This window comes from Podarcis liolepis (genome assembly GCF_965112155.1).
Source record: "Podarcis liolepis genome assembly, chromosome: 4".
Taxonomy (NCBI): Eukaryota; Metazoa; Chordata; class Lepidosauria; order Squamata; family Lacertidae; genus Podarcis; species Podarcis liolepis.
In genome coordinates this window covers 52,672,350-52,690,123 of record NC_139558.1, presented here as the reverse complement: position 1 = coordinate 52,690,123, position 17,774 = coordinate 52,672,350, and the positions used below count along the sequence as shown (strand labels likewise).

Genomic DNA, 17,774 nt, shown 5'->3' with positions numbered 1-17,774 from the left:
AAAAAAAAAGTGGAAGAGGTGATAGAGGTGTCTTTATTTATACATTTTGTGTGGAGCAATTTATATATTTTTTTCTGTGGAGCATCTCCGAGGGCCTTCTGGTGGTTCCCTCACTGCGAGAAGTGAAGTTACAAGGAACCAGGCAAAAGGCTTTCTTGGCGGTAGGGCCCTCCCATCAGACTCAGGGAGACAAAGAACTACACAATTTTAGAAGACATCTGAAACCTGTATTGGGAGGTTTTTAACGCTTGACATTTTATTATTTTTTTATATTCAGATGGAAGCTCCCCAGAGTGACTGGGGAAACCCAGCCAGATGGGCGGGGTATAAACAATAAAATTATTATTAATAATAAGATTATAGTATTTGTTTATACCCTGCTTTCCCCCCCCCCCCGACAGTTTACAGATAAACTTAAGAATTATGGGTTTTCTTCCTGAGCATGACAACAATAAGCTCAGGGCAAGCTCATTTCCTATGTGGGGGCTTCCATGGGCATCTGGTTAGCCATTGCGAGAAACGGGATGCTGGACTAGATAGGCCATTGGTCTGATCCAAAAAGGCTCTCGTCATTGCTTTGGTCTTCCTTCGCCTTCTTCTGCGAAGTAGGTTTCTTCTGAGCCTCTCCATCCCTTCCCCCTCGAGGCTTCCCGGCGTCTCCGTCGAGGGGACAGAGGCAGCCGGGGCTGCTCTCCTGCTTGCGGCGGGGCAGCACAGCTGCAGCAGCAGAGCGGAGGGGCGGCTCTTCCTGCTCGCGCTCCGCCTCCCTCCCTCGGCGCCGCCCTCGCCCCGTCAAGAAGCCAGGCGTGCCCAACCCGCGCCAGCGCAACGCAGTCACTCCAGGGCCACCAGCAGCGCCGGCGGGAAGCCACCTCGAGCTCCCTCACACACACACGCACACACGTCCTTCGGCGGCCTGGGAGTTTGCTCGAGAGCCTGTTCACTCGGCCGCGGCTGGTGGTGCTTTGCCGGGAGGGTCGTCTCCTCCACCTCCGGTGCCGTGTTTGGATAACGTCGCCGTGTGCTTTGTGCGCGCTCCTTCGGCTGCCGCGCAAGGATATTTTTTGGGGGGGTGTCCGCAAGCGGAGGCGCCTTTTGGACGGAGCGGAGTGCGGATCTTCTTCGGCCAGGTGAGGGACCTCGCGCGAGGCCGCCGGGCGCGGCGCGGGAAACACAAGCCGGGAGACGGAGGGAGGGAGCGCGAGGGAACCTGGGCTCGGGGAGGCTGGCGCGCGCGCGCGCTTCTCTGGGCTGGAGGGAGGCGCCTTCGAGCAGGCGGGCTCAGGTAACTGGCGACGGGGCGCAGGTGGGCGAGAGAGAATTGGCGGTGGGGGCGGAGAGAGAAGACGGAGAGCGCCGTGCCATTTCCCCCAGCCTTTCTGGCCAGGGATTTGCCGTGGGCCAGAGGCGCTAATCAGCGTTTGTGGTGGAAGAGCATCTCGCCAAGCCGGATACGGGTCTTCTTCTGCTCCGTGTGTTTGTTTCTCTCTCTCTCTCTCTCTCTCTCTCTCTCTCGGTGGTCGTTTTCCTTTTTGTGTGGCTTGCAGCGCGGGCTCTCGTCGTCGGGATGCCAGGCACATCCCGGCGGATCGAGGGTGCAGGCGTTGCTTTGCTTAGCGAGTAACAGGTCTTTCCGCTTTCCCGGAAGCTGCTTTGGAGTTCTTTCTGAACTGGGCTCTTGGGATTTCGGCCATCAGTTCTGCCTTGAAAAGGCTTGTGCTGGTGGGAAATAACTGCTTCGGAATCAAAGGCGAAATTCTCCCCGGCCCGGCAAAGCAGTTGTTTTGGCCTTATCTCGGTTTTACTGGAGCAGCTCTTCTAAAAATGCGTTGGTGTAATTTTTAATTTTTTTTTTGGATTTGTGAATGGGGTCCGTGAACTAGAATAATTCAGATCTAACTTTGCAAGTCAGTTGATCTCCATGTGATTAGAAGAAAGAGGAGAGGCGTATATAAGATGAATGATAGGAGTTTGAAAAACAAACTTTTAAAAAAACCCACTTTTAGTGCGTTCTTGTTGCTCACTCTGGTAAATATTAAGTCTGGTAAATATTTGGGCTGTTAAGATCAAGTATTTGTAGTTTGATCACTATTCCTTTTTTTCATAAAGTGTTGCATGCAGAAGGCTTTTACCGCATTAAGTCTTCATTTCCGATACAGTATAAATGAATCTTGTAATGCTATTGATCCACGTGCTAATGGCACTTAATGGATGTTTCTTTGGATATGAGCAGGATCAGAGAAGGGAATTGTTGCCCTTAAAAATTATGTCTGTATGTGTCGTCCCCCCACCCCAAACAGCTAAATGTCTTGCTTCATTTTTGTGTACCTTTTGTGAGAGTGAATAGGTTGTTTGTGTGGCATATTCACATTAATAATGGTTCACTGTTGATTAGGCTTTTAAACTTTCTTGTAAGAAATTAACTTGTTTATAATGTTGCATTGAAAAGGACAAGGGGATAAAATCATTAGTGATCTTTTATAGTTAGTATTTTTAGTATTTTAACGTTTTGGTTACTAAATGTTGATCATGAATGCATTAACTGCTTCTGGCAATCACCTACACATAAGTAAGTTTTTAGTTACCTGCTAGCTTGACCAGGTGTTTATAAGGCAAATGGAAAAGTAAGGCCTAGTTTTATCCACAAAAAGCATATGCTTCAAGACTTGTTTTTTGGTATACTATGATTTGCTAGAGAGTAACAACAAGCAACAGGCTGTTTATCTCTTCACCTATTCCCCTTCCCCCTTTATAAATAATGTACCCAGAAGATATACCTATGCATACTTGTACAATTGAGCACCACGTGTTACATATGGCTTTTCTTAAACATGCTACAGTCATGGCAGTATGTATGTAACTGAAACTTCTCCAGAAAATGAATGAATGCAGGAAAATCTTGCTTAAACATCAGTAACATTTATGTATATTTTACTGGAAGAAATATCAGCTAATTATTTGGGCAAGGGCTGTTTATATTTGTCGTTTATGTAGAAGATGCTTATTTACAGGAACCCATTTAGCTCAGGAGATTTTGGTCAATAATACCCAGTTTTAATATAAAATGCAGTTGTAGCCAGTGCTGAACCTCAGGAAACTAGCCTCTGCCTCCATAAACAAAGCTGTTTGAAAAGAAAGCTTCTCTTGAAGCTAAGAAAGCATTGCTTGTTGGAATTTGATTTTTGAAAGAACTGTGTCAGTGGAGCTATCAGAAAAAGATGTATTTTCGACTAGGAGGAGAGAGAGCCCATGTATGTTTGAAAACACACAGAGACCAAGAGTTCACCTAGTATAATTAATATATAAAGTATTTCATACTTACCACATAAATTCTTTCAAGTTTAAATAGCTCATTATATAAACCTGAGGTTTTAAAATTCTGTATCAATACAGATTTCTATATGAGCAGACAACTACAAGTGACACTAAATTAAAATGGATTTCCACTTTTAATGGTCAGGGATTTTAAAGACTTGACATAAGGGAGAAGAAGCTGGGCCATGTTCTTACCTTTTCATGCCAGGTGTGGAATTCTTAAGGGGGGAAAAACCCTACATTAAAATTAACAGCATTTTGATCTTTTGGCTGATAACCTCCTTACGCAAAGTACATGAGGTGGATACACAGATGCATTCCTGGAAACTGATAACCAGTCTGAAAGATAAGGGTTAAACCAACTCTGTGCCAAAGCATTACTATAAAACATTTGTGTTCAATTGTGACGAACTGAACAACGCCCCATAAGCTTGCTTTTATAGCCTTCTCTTTGATCCTCTCTTGTTGAGTTAATGTACTCAGGTCTTATCACAGTTCCATCAACAGTAGTTTTAAGAGTTTTAGTCAGAGACCTCACATTATACTGTTCCTGGCACTATTAAATATAAAGTACGTTATCATTTCCCCTCACTGTAGTGCAGTTTGCTCTTGGTCTCCTTAAATCCTTTATCCCAACAATAATCAAATAGCGTGTGCATCAGTTATGTGTGGGAGCTGAATAAAGAAGCGAATTGGAGCGAAGTCTTGTTAAAACATGATGTAGGCAATTGCCGCCCTGCCCCCCAGTTTAGAACAGGGCTTGCACAGAGTGTCACTTTATTTTCTAGGTTTTTAAACACATAATTACTATGTCATTGTATATCTAGTTATCCTAGGTCTGTGGGCTTTGCAATAAGTGGTGCTGTCCAGCATGTTGCCTGCAGAGCACGGAAGACTCTGGGTTGTTCTTTGTTAAGCCCAGCAATAGAGGTGTTTTTTTAAAAAAAATAATGAAAGTTAAGGTGTTTAAAAAAAAACCTTCATCGTTCTGCTTTAACACAAACAAACCCAGAGCTCTTCAGAACTCCGCAGGAGTGTTCTACAAAAGCATCACGATTTAAAGCCTGTATTGGAGTCCTGTGGCCTATCAGAGGACACAGGCAAGGTCTGTAAGATCTATTGAAGGGCACCAGAAACTAGGCCCTATGTGAAACTGCAGAGTTTTTAAAACTTTAGAATCAAGAATACACATGACTCAACCACTTCTTAACTGTTTTAAGGTAAGAAAGAGCAAAAGAGAAACCCCTGCTCTGCTTTCATAAGAGATTATGGAAGAAAACGAATGCCTTTTACTTTCCTCACAAAAAGCCCCCGGATCTATTTGTCTGCAATTTGGCAAGCTTAATCCACTCTGGAGGAGCTCCTGTACCTGTAAATCTCATCCACTTTGGCTAAAATGAGAAAAGTTTAAAGCTATTTTTAGGTTCTCCATTATAGTGAATGGGGAAATAGAGGAGATGTCTACAGTGGTGTGTACAGTTTGCCTGTGGAAACCCCTAGTAAAATATATTTATGGTGTGAAAAGTTGATCATTAGGTAGTGCTGTGGAAGAACAGCCCAAGGGCAAGGCTCACATTTTCTCTAGAGTCTAGAGCCAAAAGTGGGGGGGGGGGGGCACAGACAACACCACTGCCCAAGGCTGAGCTTGAAACATGGGTAGTTAGTCAGGGCGGCCTACTTACATGTAGTAGGACTAAGAATTAATGGAGGCTAATAAGAATTGGCTCTGGTTTTATTTCACTTCAGGCCTGTAGGTTGTATAGGCCTGATTGGATAATTGGAGCAAGTGAGTACAAAATTGGTGTTTGAGTTGGTAGGGAACTAGAGTGTACCTTTTCTAAGGCTAACAAAAATATGGAACTAGGTCTGATAAAATATATCTGTCCTAAAGTAATTGTTTTAATGAAGATTGATGACCCTAAGGACACTTATATGGAAGTAAATTCCACTAATAGCTGGGAGATTCTCTAACCAAATGGATGCGATTAGGATGAGGTGTTGCTTGCTGTGTCATTACTCTCTAACAATTCTTTAGTTTTCAAATGACTATCAGTATTAAGTTCCAACAATATTCTTTTTATATGATCTTATACTGTGAACAAAAAAGGAGGGGAGATTTTAGAAAGAATTGAAAAAAGGATTAAAACCTTTTTTCTTGTTTGATCTATGTGTACGCTCACTTTTATGGATTTTTGGGAAAGCTCACTTAAGGCCATGCATACTTAAGTATTCAGCTGTTCATGATGAGTGGATGATGAATAATACCATCTTTAGATATCAATAGCATTTTATAGTGTTTCAGTAATAATTTATAATTCAGACAGTCTATACTTTTGCCAGAAGCTGAAGCGAGTCATTCTGCATACAGAGAGATTTCATCAATAGAAATGAAGTAGAGCAAAAATGAAATACTGTGTTCACAACAATCTTGTGACATAGGTTTGGCTGAGATGCTGTTGACTTAACCAAGACCACCCATTGTGTTCATGGCTGTCTGGTGATTTGAACTTGTATTTCACAGTGCCATACCAAAGTCCAGCCACTGAGCCAAAATGCCTCCCTATTTCATAATCCTTATTATAAGTTAAATACTAGGTAGCATCAACGTAACCTTTATAGTGTACATGTCAAGATGCTGTTGTAGTGATTGGTATTTGAGTGTTTGATGCCTAGTCTTCTCCCATAGTGAGTACTTCGATGGTTGCACCCAATTGTGTATAATGATCTTTAAAAATTAAAAAAAAGTTCTGTGTTGGTAGAACTTTATGTTGTAACTTGTAAGTTAAAATAGCCAAGTCTGACATACTGATTGTTGGTTTTGGATTGGTCAGTGGCACACCCTCCACCCAGCAAGCCATATCACATACAGCTTGGCAAATTATCCTCTTTCAAAATATTTCTGTGAGGTGGGGTGATGTTTGAAAGCTAGTTGTGTAACTCTTTGGAGTTGGGACATTAAAGTTTAATCTAGCACGGCTAGAACGTTTTTAAATGATAACTCTTGATTTGCTTCTCCTATGTTCTCCCTTCTGAATGAAGGAAATTGGTGACATTTGTGTATGACCTTTGTAAACTGCAGCAGATATAATGTTCATGCATGAGCCAAAAGCATTTCCTCCCCTGTCAACAAATAGCTCTCATATATATTTTATTTTCTCATTTTAGATGAGTGACTTTGGAATCAAGAACATGGATCAGGTAGCACCTGTGTGCAATGCATATAGAGGACTGCTCAAGGTGAGTCGTGAAAAACAAACATTTTCAGTAACACTTTAATTTTGCATGCATGAAACTATTTTTACATGCTATAAACAATATACTTCTATTCCAGCTAAAAACTAACATTTTCAGTAACAGTCCAGTGAAGACTTAGTTTAATTCGATGTTGTGTCATTTGCATATAGGCTTTCTATATTTGAAAAGAGAATAACAGAAACTGTTTTCTTATTTGCTATGCAATTTGAAAGCCAAATCCTGCCTCGTGATCTCACCAAGACAGGTGTATAAAATAAATGCACTGTTGAGATAGCCAAAAGCTTAATGTGCTGGTGTCAAGTAGCACTTTTATGTACAGTTGATTGTATTTACACCCTAATTGTCCTGTAGTTTAAAAATTCAAAGTCCCCTATGAGAAGTGCTTTGTCTGCTGTTTTGGCTTACTGTGACATCAACAACTTATGTCTCTTTAAAAATTCCACTATTGATTTCTTTCAATACTGCCTGACATTCAAACCTTTGAGGGAATCGGAGACAGAATAATTTAGCAAAATGAAGCTATGTCTTAATTTAGCAATAAACTGTTCAAGGTTGTATTTTTACTTAGTTAAGACAAAAGAATATAAATGTAGGCCTTATGGAAGATGCTTGCTAACCTTTTCTTGGCTGGTAGGCCAGTCACAAACAATATTGAAGGCATATTGGTTGACTTACGTTGGCCTTCTGGGCACAGTTCCAACATTGTACAACTGTTCCTCATTTGTTCAGGATTTTTATGTGTCTATGCTTTTAACGTGCTCGTTGTGCTGTTTAGTTTCATATTCAAAACATTTTTTTCAGTACAGCATGCCTTTTACTCACTCTTAATTCTGCTGCATTTTTTCCAGTGACTCAGTACAAGGGTCACTTGTTTACACAAAACACAGGAGTTTCCAGATTATGTTGAAAGTGTTGACTCAGATCTTTTATCAGTTAACATTGAAAGAATTTATGTTGTTAGAAGGCTAGACAGCTGGCTTATTATTAATCATTTCATTTGTACAGCAACTTGCTCAAGTTAAGTTCTTAAAGCTGAATTTTCTTATTGGAGTAATGTCTATATGAAGAGTTTCTTTGTTCTAGACTGAATCACATTGACTAAATAAGTGTTGGGCTAAAACCAGCCAATAGAGGCACACATCTGAGAGATGTACTTTGTGCTGGCTTTTCCACCCTGTGATATGCTTTTTTGAATTTAAAGGGTGAAATCAGTAGCAATGTATTAGAGAAGTTACCCAAAACTGGCACCCAAACTTCATAGATATGCTGCTTCCCTGACCGTTTGAATACAAATATATTAATAAAAGCAGTAGAAAGTCAAATACATTGTTCTTGGAAGTCTATCTTAACACCTCAACAAGCTAACCATTTTAATGATGTGAAAACATTTCAGTGAATGGCTGTGTTTGTGAGTTAATGGGTGAAAAAAAATAGTGGAATGTATCAAATCTTTTATTTCAGACTTGCTTTACAATGGCTGCTACAAAGATGGTAGTGTTGTATTCTCGTGTGTGTGTGATTTTTTTATCAAATAGGTGCTTATACATATTATACACAATTATACAAGAAAGGTTAGTGTGCAGTTTCTGTATATCAGTATGCAGTTAGTGTGCATTTCATAAAACTATTCTGGTGAATAGCTTCATAAAAAGGAAGTTACTTAGGAAAGTAAATAATTATAAAACCTCAAACCTCAGATTACTGTTCAGATTTCATGTGTGTCTCCCATTGTTTTCTAGAGTCTAGACCATACCTATTCCCCCCTTAATAGAACTTATAGTGCTATGTAGTCATTCAAACGCGAACAGTGCTTCATAAAATAAAGCAAATCCTTTAAAATAATACCTAAATCTTTGTTAATTCAAATTTCAGATTGTGCTTTTAAAATGTTGCAAGGATATGCTCCATGACATTATGAATCTGAAGATGCTTTTGTAACTTCCTATTTGAACTACTGCTACAGCTTTTAGTTAATCAGGAAATCCAGCGTCAATCCTTCGTATGTACTTAGTCAGTTTCAAGGGAAATGATACTGACTAAGAAATGGCTGCTTAACATAGAATGGAGCTGTTAAGATTCCTGGAACAATGAGTTACATAACCATATCACATTTGCTCTATAAACTTGTGCGTGTACTAAACTATCCAAACTGAACTTCTTGTGTTTTCTTTTTCAGCGGCAGCCTGCATTTGATAGCTTTGAAGGTGCAAATTCTTTGTTTACTGGATACTTTCCCTCATTAAATGAAGATCAGACAGTCCAGGAAGTGCCAACAGGCCTTGATTCTATTTCTTATGGTAAATACCAGTTTAATAAATGTAACACCTCTGTCATGCTAGTTAATAGAATTGAATACTCCAAACAGGATGTGGTCCAAAGTCACCTGTATGTAGAATTAGAGAAGGCACAATCTGTGGGCATCTCCTCTTATTCATAATAGAATAGCGTTGAAGCAAAGTCATTGCTCATGTGTAGCTCCTATTAATTTGAGTATAGTGGAACCTCGACTTACATACGCCTTGTCTCGCTGACTATCCAAGTTGCATCCACGGCAAACCCAGAAGTAAACACCAGGTTTGCCGCGATTTGCACATGCGCAGAAGCGCGCTACCGCCAAATGCGCACACACGGCGCCTCTTCTAGCACACTGTTTTGACCAGCAGACAGACCTCCAGAACGGATTATGTCTGTAAGTAGAGGTTCCACTGTAGTGCTTATGTAGGAAATGTCTTGGTAGAGTTGGGCAGAGGTATACCCCTCGTAATATAAATTTAAAATTCTCAGTCCAGATTGCGCATGTGGCTCCATTAGCTTGAGTAGCAAAGTACAAAGATGTGCATAGTTTTTGGAATTAATGGCGAAGCCATTACAAGGAGCACTGTGACTGCTTTCTTGGTCCTAGGCTTGAAACTGATCAGGATGCAAAGTTCATTTAGTTCTTCTGGTAATGAAAGTAGTATTTTACTCTGAAAGTCACACTGGCAGGTAGCCTATCAGTAAATGAATTCAGATAGTTCGTCAGAGCCCCAGTTGCAGCAACACTGTTCTTGCCATAATAGTGCTGTACACCTGACGAAATAGTCAATAGAACATAGATAAGCGAAGTATTGTGGTTTTGAAATGATTATAACTCCGTATACCAAGGGCAAACTCTTTCTTACAAAAAGCGAGTTAAAATCATTGATAGCAATGCTGGTGATCCTGTCCTGAAGGAATGCAGATCTAAATAACAAGTTCGGAATAATTACTATGTTTATGCAAACAATTCTAAACATGGTTACTTTATGTTATTTTCTAGTGTTGAAATGTTGCTAGTCTCTTCTAATGCTATGTCACTGGCAACTTCTGTAAAGAATACAGTTGGGTCCAAAATCTATATTAATAACAAAGCATTGCTGCAGTTGAGAAAGAAGAAACTTAAACATATTTCCCCCTTTCCCTTTTCTAAATTATTGCAACTCTTCTGCCTTTCAGAATCAAACAGCTGTGAATTGCCTCTCTTAACCCCATGCAGTAAGGCTGTGATGAGTCAGGCCTTAAAAGCAACTTTCAGTGGTTTCACAAAGGAACAGCGCAGACTGGGTATTCCAAATAGTAAGTGCTTTATTTCTAATGCAAAAGACTACACTGATTAGCCTTAGAAAGGTAGTTTTATTATAATACCAGTAAACAAAATGAGAGTTTCTGAGTGCTTGCAAATGATCTTTTGAGGAATGTAGCCTGAGCTTGGTGTAGGTTTAGTTTACTGGGTGCTTCTCAAAAGAATATGTGGAGAAGTGTTAGTAAAAGAGGCAGCAGCCAGTAGGCATAAGTGTGTGTCCTCCAGAGAGTTTCCTTAATGTTAATTTGTTTGTCTTGCTCCTTGCAGATCCGTGGTTATGGTCACATCATCAGGTGTGCCAGTGGCTTATCTGGGCCACCAATGAATTTAGTTTGGTAAATGTGAACTTTGAGAGGTTTGCCATGGATGGGCAAGAGTTGTGCAGACTGGGAAAGGAGCGCTTCTTGGAATTGGCACCAGATTATGTGGGTGATATTCTCTGGGAACATCTGGATCAAATGATAAAAGGTAAATAAGTCTAACCAGAGTAGTGGCATGAGCCAGGAAACATATGACAAGTTTTGTTTGGGGGCAGTGGATGGTAAACTTGCAAAAGTAAATGCTAATCCTTTTGTTAAGTGTTATACAAATGTCACATGTTGCCTTTTAACAGATGAAAGCAAATTCCCCTGTCCAAAATGTATAAACAAATACTTTTTCTATTTCCAGACAGTGAAGAAAAGCCACAAGATCAGTATATGGAAAACGCCCATCTCACTTCATCCATGCACTGGGTCAACAACAACACATTAGGTAAGTATCTTTAATTAGGCTAATTAAGCAGTTAAGGAAAGCTGGAAAGACTGAATTTCCTTTTGATGTCAGTAGATATCCAATTTCATACCTGTGCTGTACAGAGTATACACCCTGGATGAAATTGCATATGCATATTCAGCAATCTACAGAAAGTTGCTTTATATACCTTTTACTTTCAGAAAGGTGAGGGAGGTAGTCAGGTTATTGGGGGGTATGTTTTTTTGCCAGGAACTGGTGATAAATGGAATGGAGATGCTTCAAAATGCTGATCTGTTAGGACTAGAAACTTAAAGGAAAAACCCCAATATATTTGCCTGGGGAGAGGTGAGAAGGTTATAAGGTGCAAGGGGAGATTGAGTTGACTAATTGTCATGTTTGGCATTTGACATTGTGCTAACAAGTGTTAGGGCCATACATGTATTGTTCTACTTGACATCTGATACTGTTCTAGGGGAGTCTGCAATGAGTATTATAAAAACAAATGTGCATTTCCCCCCCAGGTATTAACATAGAACAAGCACAGTATTGTGCTCAGGTACCCAGCTATCCAAAAGCCCTCAGCTATCCAAAATCCAGCCTTTTGGATGACCTATGTCAGACATCTGTTGGACCAAATGTAGTTAACCTAAAACAAGAATATCAGATGTTTCCTAAAGCACAGTTAGAAACTGTCAATGTGAACTACTGCTCCATGAACCAGGACTTCGCAAGAAACAACTTGAACTTGATGTTGGATAACTCTGGTAAGATTGCACTTCCCTATGATCCCTTCTTGTTCATAATGCTTACAGTATAGAAGATTCCGAGAAATAAACATCAATATAATACAGTTCCTAACATGTGCTCTAGCAATTATGTATTTTAAAAAAACCCAAGCTTATTGTTTCTGAGTTAGCAACCCAACTTACCTCTTTATTACTCAACCACAAATCATTATTTTGAGATGCTGAGAACTCATAGTGCCTTTTGATAGGTCAACGGAGTACAGTACAATTTGTTAAAGAAAAAAGAAAAAAAACTGTCTTGTTAAACGGTTGGCAACAAAGCTATAAATTTCATAAGCTTCCTTAATTAATTATTTATTTCTGTGCTGCCCTTCATGTGAAAATCACAGGGCGATTTACGATATATAAACAAAAGTGCATACCATAGTAACAAACAAAAAGGGCCTCATATGATAATTGCAGGGGCCGGGTTGTTGAGGAGAAGTGGTCCTTGGGGTGTTGCAGTCACTTTCAAGTGATGTGCTGATCTATTAAGTAAAACCCTTGGATTCAAAGTAGTATTCTTACCACAACTGGGAAAATTGAAGGATTTAAACATAATCTGAATTACGATGGATTGCAACCTCTGTAATTTGAGTTCTTAATTGGTGGAGTGGGGGCAGACTAACTGTTAAAAAGAAAAGAGATGAAACTAAGCTGCATTCTCTCTCTTTTTTTTATAAAATTTTTATTGGTTTTACAGAATTTTTTAAAGACAAACAAACACTTAAAAAGACATACAAACACGTATAGTTTCATAACATTTTTTCATAAACCTCTTTTCCTGGACTTCCCCATACCCCCCCTTTCTGCATCCCCATGTCCATAATTTTTTAACAACTTCTAAATATTCCTTTCCAACCTCTGTCGTCTTAGTCTTTTCTATAATCTGATCTTATATCACTGTATCCCTTTTTTCCTGAAAACCTCGACATACTAGCATTCATCAAGTTTATAGTAGTCCTTAAGATAACTTTTAAATTTTCTCCATTCTTCTTCCGCCGTCTCTTTTCCCTGATCACGGATTCTGCCAGTCATCTCAGCCAGTGTCATATAGTCCATCACTTTCATTGCCATTCTTCCAGAGTGGGTAGATCTTGTGTCTTCCAATACTTTGCGATGAGAAACTAAGCTGCATTCTCATTGGCTTGCTGCACTGAATTAAGGACTCAGCTAGACTGGCAAAGGAAAATGCGATTGCTATGCGCTGTATATGCGATATAACATTGTGCCACCTGTTTTCCCTGTTTAAATTTACAACGCATTTAACTGAAACGTTTCTTTGATGTGTCTCAATCCAGCCTAAGATTGCAGTTTTGAGCCTGTATTCTCAGCCTCATCCATTCAAACCCGGGTGTTCCTATCATTTCCATTTTTTCAGCTGCGATAGTAATACAAAGAACCCAAACTTGTGACTTTTCCACACTTTCAGGTAAACCTAAAGAGCATGACTCAAGTGACAGTGGCACAGAAAGTTATGAAGGCTCAGATTCATTGCTGCAGTCTTGGAACAGCCAGTCCTCGTTGGTAGATGTCCAGCGTGTGCCATCTTATGAGAGTTTTGATGATGACTGCAGCCAGTCCTTGTGTCTGAACAAACCCACAATGTCCTTTAAAGACTACATTCAAGAAAGGAGTGACCCTGTGGAGCAAGGGAAACCAGTTATACCAGCAGCAATTCTAGCTGGGTTTACAGGCAAGTCTTACAATATTTTCCTTGACCTTTTTTGTTTTTGCCACTGGGGCTTTTCTGCCCCTTCACCGATTGCATAATGCCCCATGAGGGTACGTTTTTATTTAGGTGAAATGACAACAGAGGTAGCCATTACAAATGTAACTGGAGCAATATCGGACTACCCTCAAAATAAAGATCAATTAAAGCCACTATTTGTACACTTTTCTGTGTGTATGAAAGCTAAATGAAAGCAGAATTCAACAATTCTTTTGTGCCCAGTGCAAGTTCTTTTCAGAAATCCACGTTTCAGATGAAATTCAATTGTTGGGGGTGGATTTCAGAGTGAAACATAAGGGGTACTGCAAAGTGTAGCCAACAGTTTGGAGGGCAGGAAGCTTCCTTCAATTTGTTGCCATGAATTTTTTAAGATTGTGAATCCAGATCTACTGTAAGAAAATCCTGTTAACTACAGGTGTATAGATATATTTTTTTCTGATTCAACCTCTGGTGTCAGATTTACCTTTACCCAGGAAGACTTTAATTATACTAAACAATTATACTAAAATCCTGAGTGCTAGTCTCTTTAACACATTAATTTATGTATGACAGTATACAATAATTTTATCTTATCTTGGTATTAACAGGTAGTGGACCGATACAATTGTGGCAGTTCCTTTTAGAGCTTCTAACTGACAAATCGTGTCAGTCATTCATTAGCTGGACTGGAGATGGATGGGAGTTTAAATTAACAGATCCAGATGAGGTTAGTAGTTCAGTTGTCCTGAATAGAAATTGTTTGGCGCCTACTCTTAGGTGGAGCTATGAGGAAGGACAGCCTGTACTCTGCACCTTAATATAAGCAGTATTAACTAGATGTATAAAACTTGTTTCCCATGTATAGTTTGTTGGCCAGCTTTTTTGTTTTTTAAAGACATACGGTAACTCTAAACCAGGATAGGAATATATATACATAAATATATATATGAGATATGAGAGAGAGAATGAATGAATTCTATTAGGTATCAAGTGGTTGTTTCATGATTTAAATTCTTTCAGTTAGAAAAATACTGCAGGAAGTTAATTTGTTGAAGCTTTTCACTTCAGATATACTCATAATTCTCATAATTCAAGCGTGACTTGGAAGTATTTCATTATTTAAAACCTCCTTTTTTTGCAACTCTCTAGATGCCCTAGATGTCTTTAGCTATTCATTAAGCTTTTAAGGATTAGGCATTTCATTCCACCTTTCCCTTTTGAACTTGTTGTTCCTAGTATGCTCCAGTTAACTTGGCCTTGTGGAAGTGCTAGTGAACATGGCATTTGGAATAAATGACTCCATTCCTAAAATCCAGATTTTCAGCGGTTACCTTGAATGTTAATAACTCTTACCACATTTTTCTCCTTTAAGGTCGCACGGCGATGGGGCAGAAGGAAAAACAAGCCCAAAATGAACTATGAGAAGCTGAGCCGTGGCCTCCGCTATTACTATGACAAGAACATCATACACAAGACTTCAGGGAAGCGCTATGTATACCGTTTTGTATGTGACCTACATAACCTGTTGGGCTATACAGCAGAGGAGCTGCATGCAATGCTAGGAGTGCAGCCAGACACAGAAGACTGAGCGTTGCAATTTTCTGTAGCATTGATGGAAGGATGCAACAACGCATGAACTGTGAACTGGGACCTCCTGCATCAGTCATTAGTTTTACCTTCTGGCTGTTTGGAGTGGGGCACTGTAAAAGACCTTAAAATAAGTGATTTTGTGAACCAGGTGAAGTCAAAGGAAAGAGAAATGGCCGTATTTGGGGGCACCATGGCTTCAGATCTTGATGTGTCCAACCTTTTGAGCAGCAACGAGTGAGGTCAACACAGTTCCCAGCTGTACCTTGGAAGATACGAAAGTACTCCAGGGTTTAGAGTTCTGGTTATTTATACCACCATATAATTAAGGGTGTTACCCAAACCAAAGGCTGATAGCCACCAGAATTTCTAGCTTGAACAAACCCTAAAATAACAACCTTGCAGATGTTTTATGTCATGACGTGTGATTTAAGAGAGGGAAGGTTAGGCATCCTTTATTTAAGTCTGGGTACTGAGTTGAATTTGCATTGGGCGTTCTTGCCAAAGCAGCGCATGTGCCCTCCGCAAATAAACTGTAGTCTCAGAGCCAGGTGGAGCAGTGGCAGAGAGTCCTCACAAAGAGGGAGGAAATATGTACCATTTCAAAGTCTGTTATTTGTGTTTGTGTATATAAGCACGTTCATAATGATTTTCTGGCAATTTAATGCTCCTATTTAACATATTGTATATTGTAATTTAAGCTCATATAAGCATCTGAAAGAGGAGGAAAGTAAAGGTTTCATTTCAGAACAGCAGCACTTAAGCATCCTGGAACAAGTATTTAATCTACTGAAGGAGTTGATAAATCACTTAGGCACATGCTGAGTGCCTTTTTTGCTCAAGGAGAATAATTCATGGCTGGCAGAAAAACACTTTGAGCATTTTTTTTGAAAGAGACTAATAATATAGCCTGGGGCATAAAAGGCCCAATTTGCCTTTTATTCTGACTGAAATTGAAAATGTTAATATTGTTTTCAAATATATTTATTAATGGCATATCTCTTTTATGCATGTCCTTTTGGAAACAATTTATTATAGTCCTTATTTCTTTTCTTCTGTTGGCCATTCCCCAACCTTCGCCCTCACCCTTCATGAACTATCCTGATTAAAATATGAATTCTATTTTTGGAAATAATTCTGACTCCTTTTCAGCAGTTAGGAGAAAGATATATGTAGCAGCTATTTTTACTGCCAAAAACAAAAACACTTCACTGGAAAAAATGGTTTGTAAATGAAAAATATTGTAAAAGAAAAGTATTTTTTATCTTGACATTGATGTAAATTTAAATGTACAGTCTGATGTTTAAAATGTTATTAAAACCTCTTGAACGAATATTAACAGTTGTGTTTATGCGCTTATGAATTCTTAACAGTAATTTTGAAACTTACCAGCAATTCAATAAGTACATATCTAAGTGTCTAATAAGTCCTGGGGGTTGACACAGGGGGCAATAGTCTCTCCATCATATCAGTGTCCATCAAGATTTGAATGCAAATGTATTGCAGAGAAGCAGCTCCATCTCCTGCAAGATTGACAGTCTTTCAGCAGAAGCAATAAATACCCATATGCATACATTACTTAGCTAGATCTCATGTCTCTATCAAATTGAATGGCGTGAATTGTGTACGTGCCAACAAGACATGCTCCCGAAGAACACAATAGCTGATAAAACTGCATATACTCTGTAGTGCTTGCCTTCAATGGTGGAACATTTCAACTTCTTGATTTGGACTCCAAAAACCACACACGCCCTGGAGTGGTTTTCTAATTAGTGTGGGGTTTTTAAAATACTGTGAAATTCTGCTGTGAGTCATGTAAAACAGGCCCAAATGGAGGCATTTGCTATAAATGTACATGCAAACACAGCTGGAAAATATTTGGGATCTTTTCTGTGTGTGCAGATACAATCCTGTTTACAGATGCATCCAATATCTACTTCCCACAAGAAGAGCTTTCCAACACTCCCTCTTCAAGGGTGACTTTAAGGGATAACTTAATACGGTGCTAATTTTGTTAGTGTTTACAACAGGCAGCTACAGAAAACAAGCATTCCCCCCAGACCCGCCCCAATCAGATGCCCTGGAGGTCGCATCTTTATGTCTGGCTTGATGCTTTCATCTTTCCATGGATATACAGGCCTACTGCTTAGTAGCTAGTTCTCTCCCCATTGCCCCAACTCACATGCTGGGCATGTGACTGGCATAATACTGGAGGGGGAGATGTACATCCTCATAAATTGAAAGAATTCAGATTGTAATTCAGTGCATGTGTTACTTTTATGAAGGAGTCTTGTCTTTCATTGGTAACTAAGCATGTGAAATGTGATGCAGAGTACGCAACCTCAAAGCCTAAACAATTTGCCTCTTGCAAATTCAGCTTCTTTAAGTGCAGAGATCTTAAAGAGGCTTTCTGTTATGTGGGATGGTGGTCTTAAAGATATGCTTGTAATTCACAGCTTCAGTCCCTTAGACTTTTTCTTCTGTGAATCATTCCCATTTTATTATTTTATAATTTAAATGGATTTCTTACTTCACCACAAGATCCTGGCCAGGTGTGTGGGTGTGGGTGCTTAAAACCATAGAATCCTACAATGTTACAATCCAATGAAACAATTTAAAACAAACTGAAGAATAGAGGGGGTCAGCTTCACTGTCAACTTTATGCAAGAGCGTCTTCCATCATAATCGTTTTGCCAAAAAGATTCCTTCTCACCTGCTTTGGATTCTTGGTACTACTAATCTTATGCAAGATGGCTTGTTGGGAGGAAAGCACCTTGTCGATGAG

General features: G+C 39.5%; 1 protein-coding gene across 3 annotated transcripts; it reads left to right on the top strand.

The window, feature by feature from the left end:
* The first annotated feature begins 779 nt into the window (after positions 1–779).
* ETS2 (ETS proto-oncogene 2, transcription factor) lies at positions 780–16,322 on the top strand. Of its 3 annotated transcripts, none has more exons than XM_083500683.1 (10): positions 780–1,130; positions 6,481–6,552; positions 8,747–8,867; positions 10,045–10,164; positions 10,439–10,639; positions 10,841–10,924; positions 11,428–11,670; positions 13,124–13,387; positions 14,011–14,129; positions 14,775–16,322. In XM_083500683.1, the coding sequence occupies exons 2-10, from the start codon at positions 6,481–6,483 to the stop codon at positions 14,988–14,990; spliced, it is 1,440 nt and encodes a 479-aa protein (XP_083356809.1). In that variant the 5' UTR covers positions 780–1,130; the 3' UTR covers positions 14,991–16,322. The 3 variants fall into 3 exon arrangements, with proteins under 3 accessions (XP_083356809.1, XP_083356810.1, XP_083356811.1); XM_083500684.1 differs by having other exon boundaries at positions 816–1,130; positions 13,124–13,391; positions 14,015–14,129; XM_083500685.1 differs by lacking the exon at positions 780–1,130 and adding an exon at positions 1,402–2,569 and having other exon boundaries at positions 6,450–6,552.
* The last annotated feature ends 1,452 nt before the right edge of the window (positions 16,323–17,774 follow it).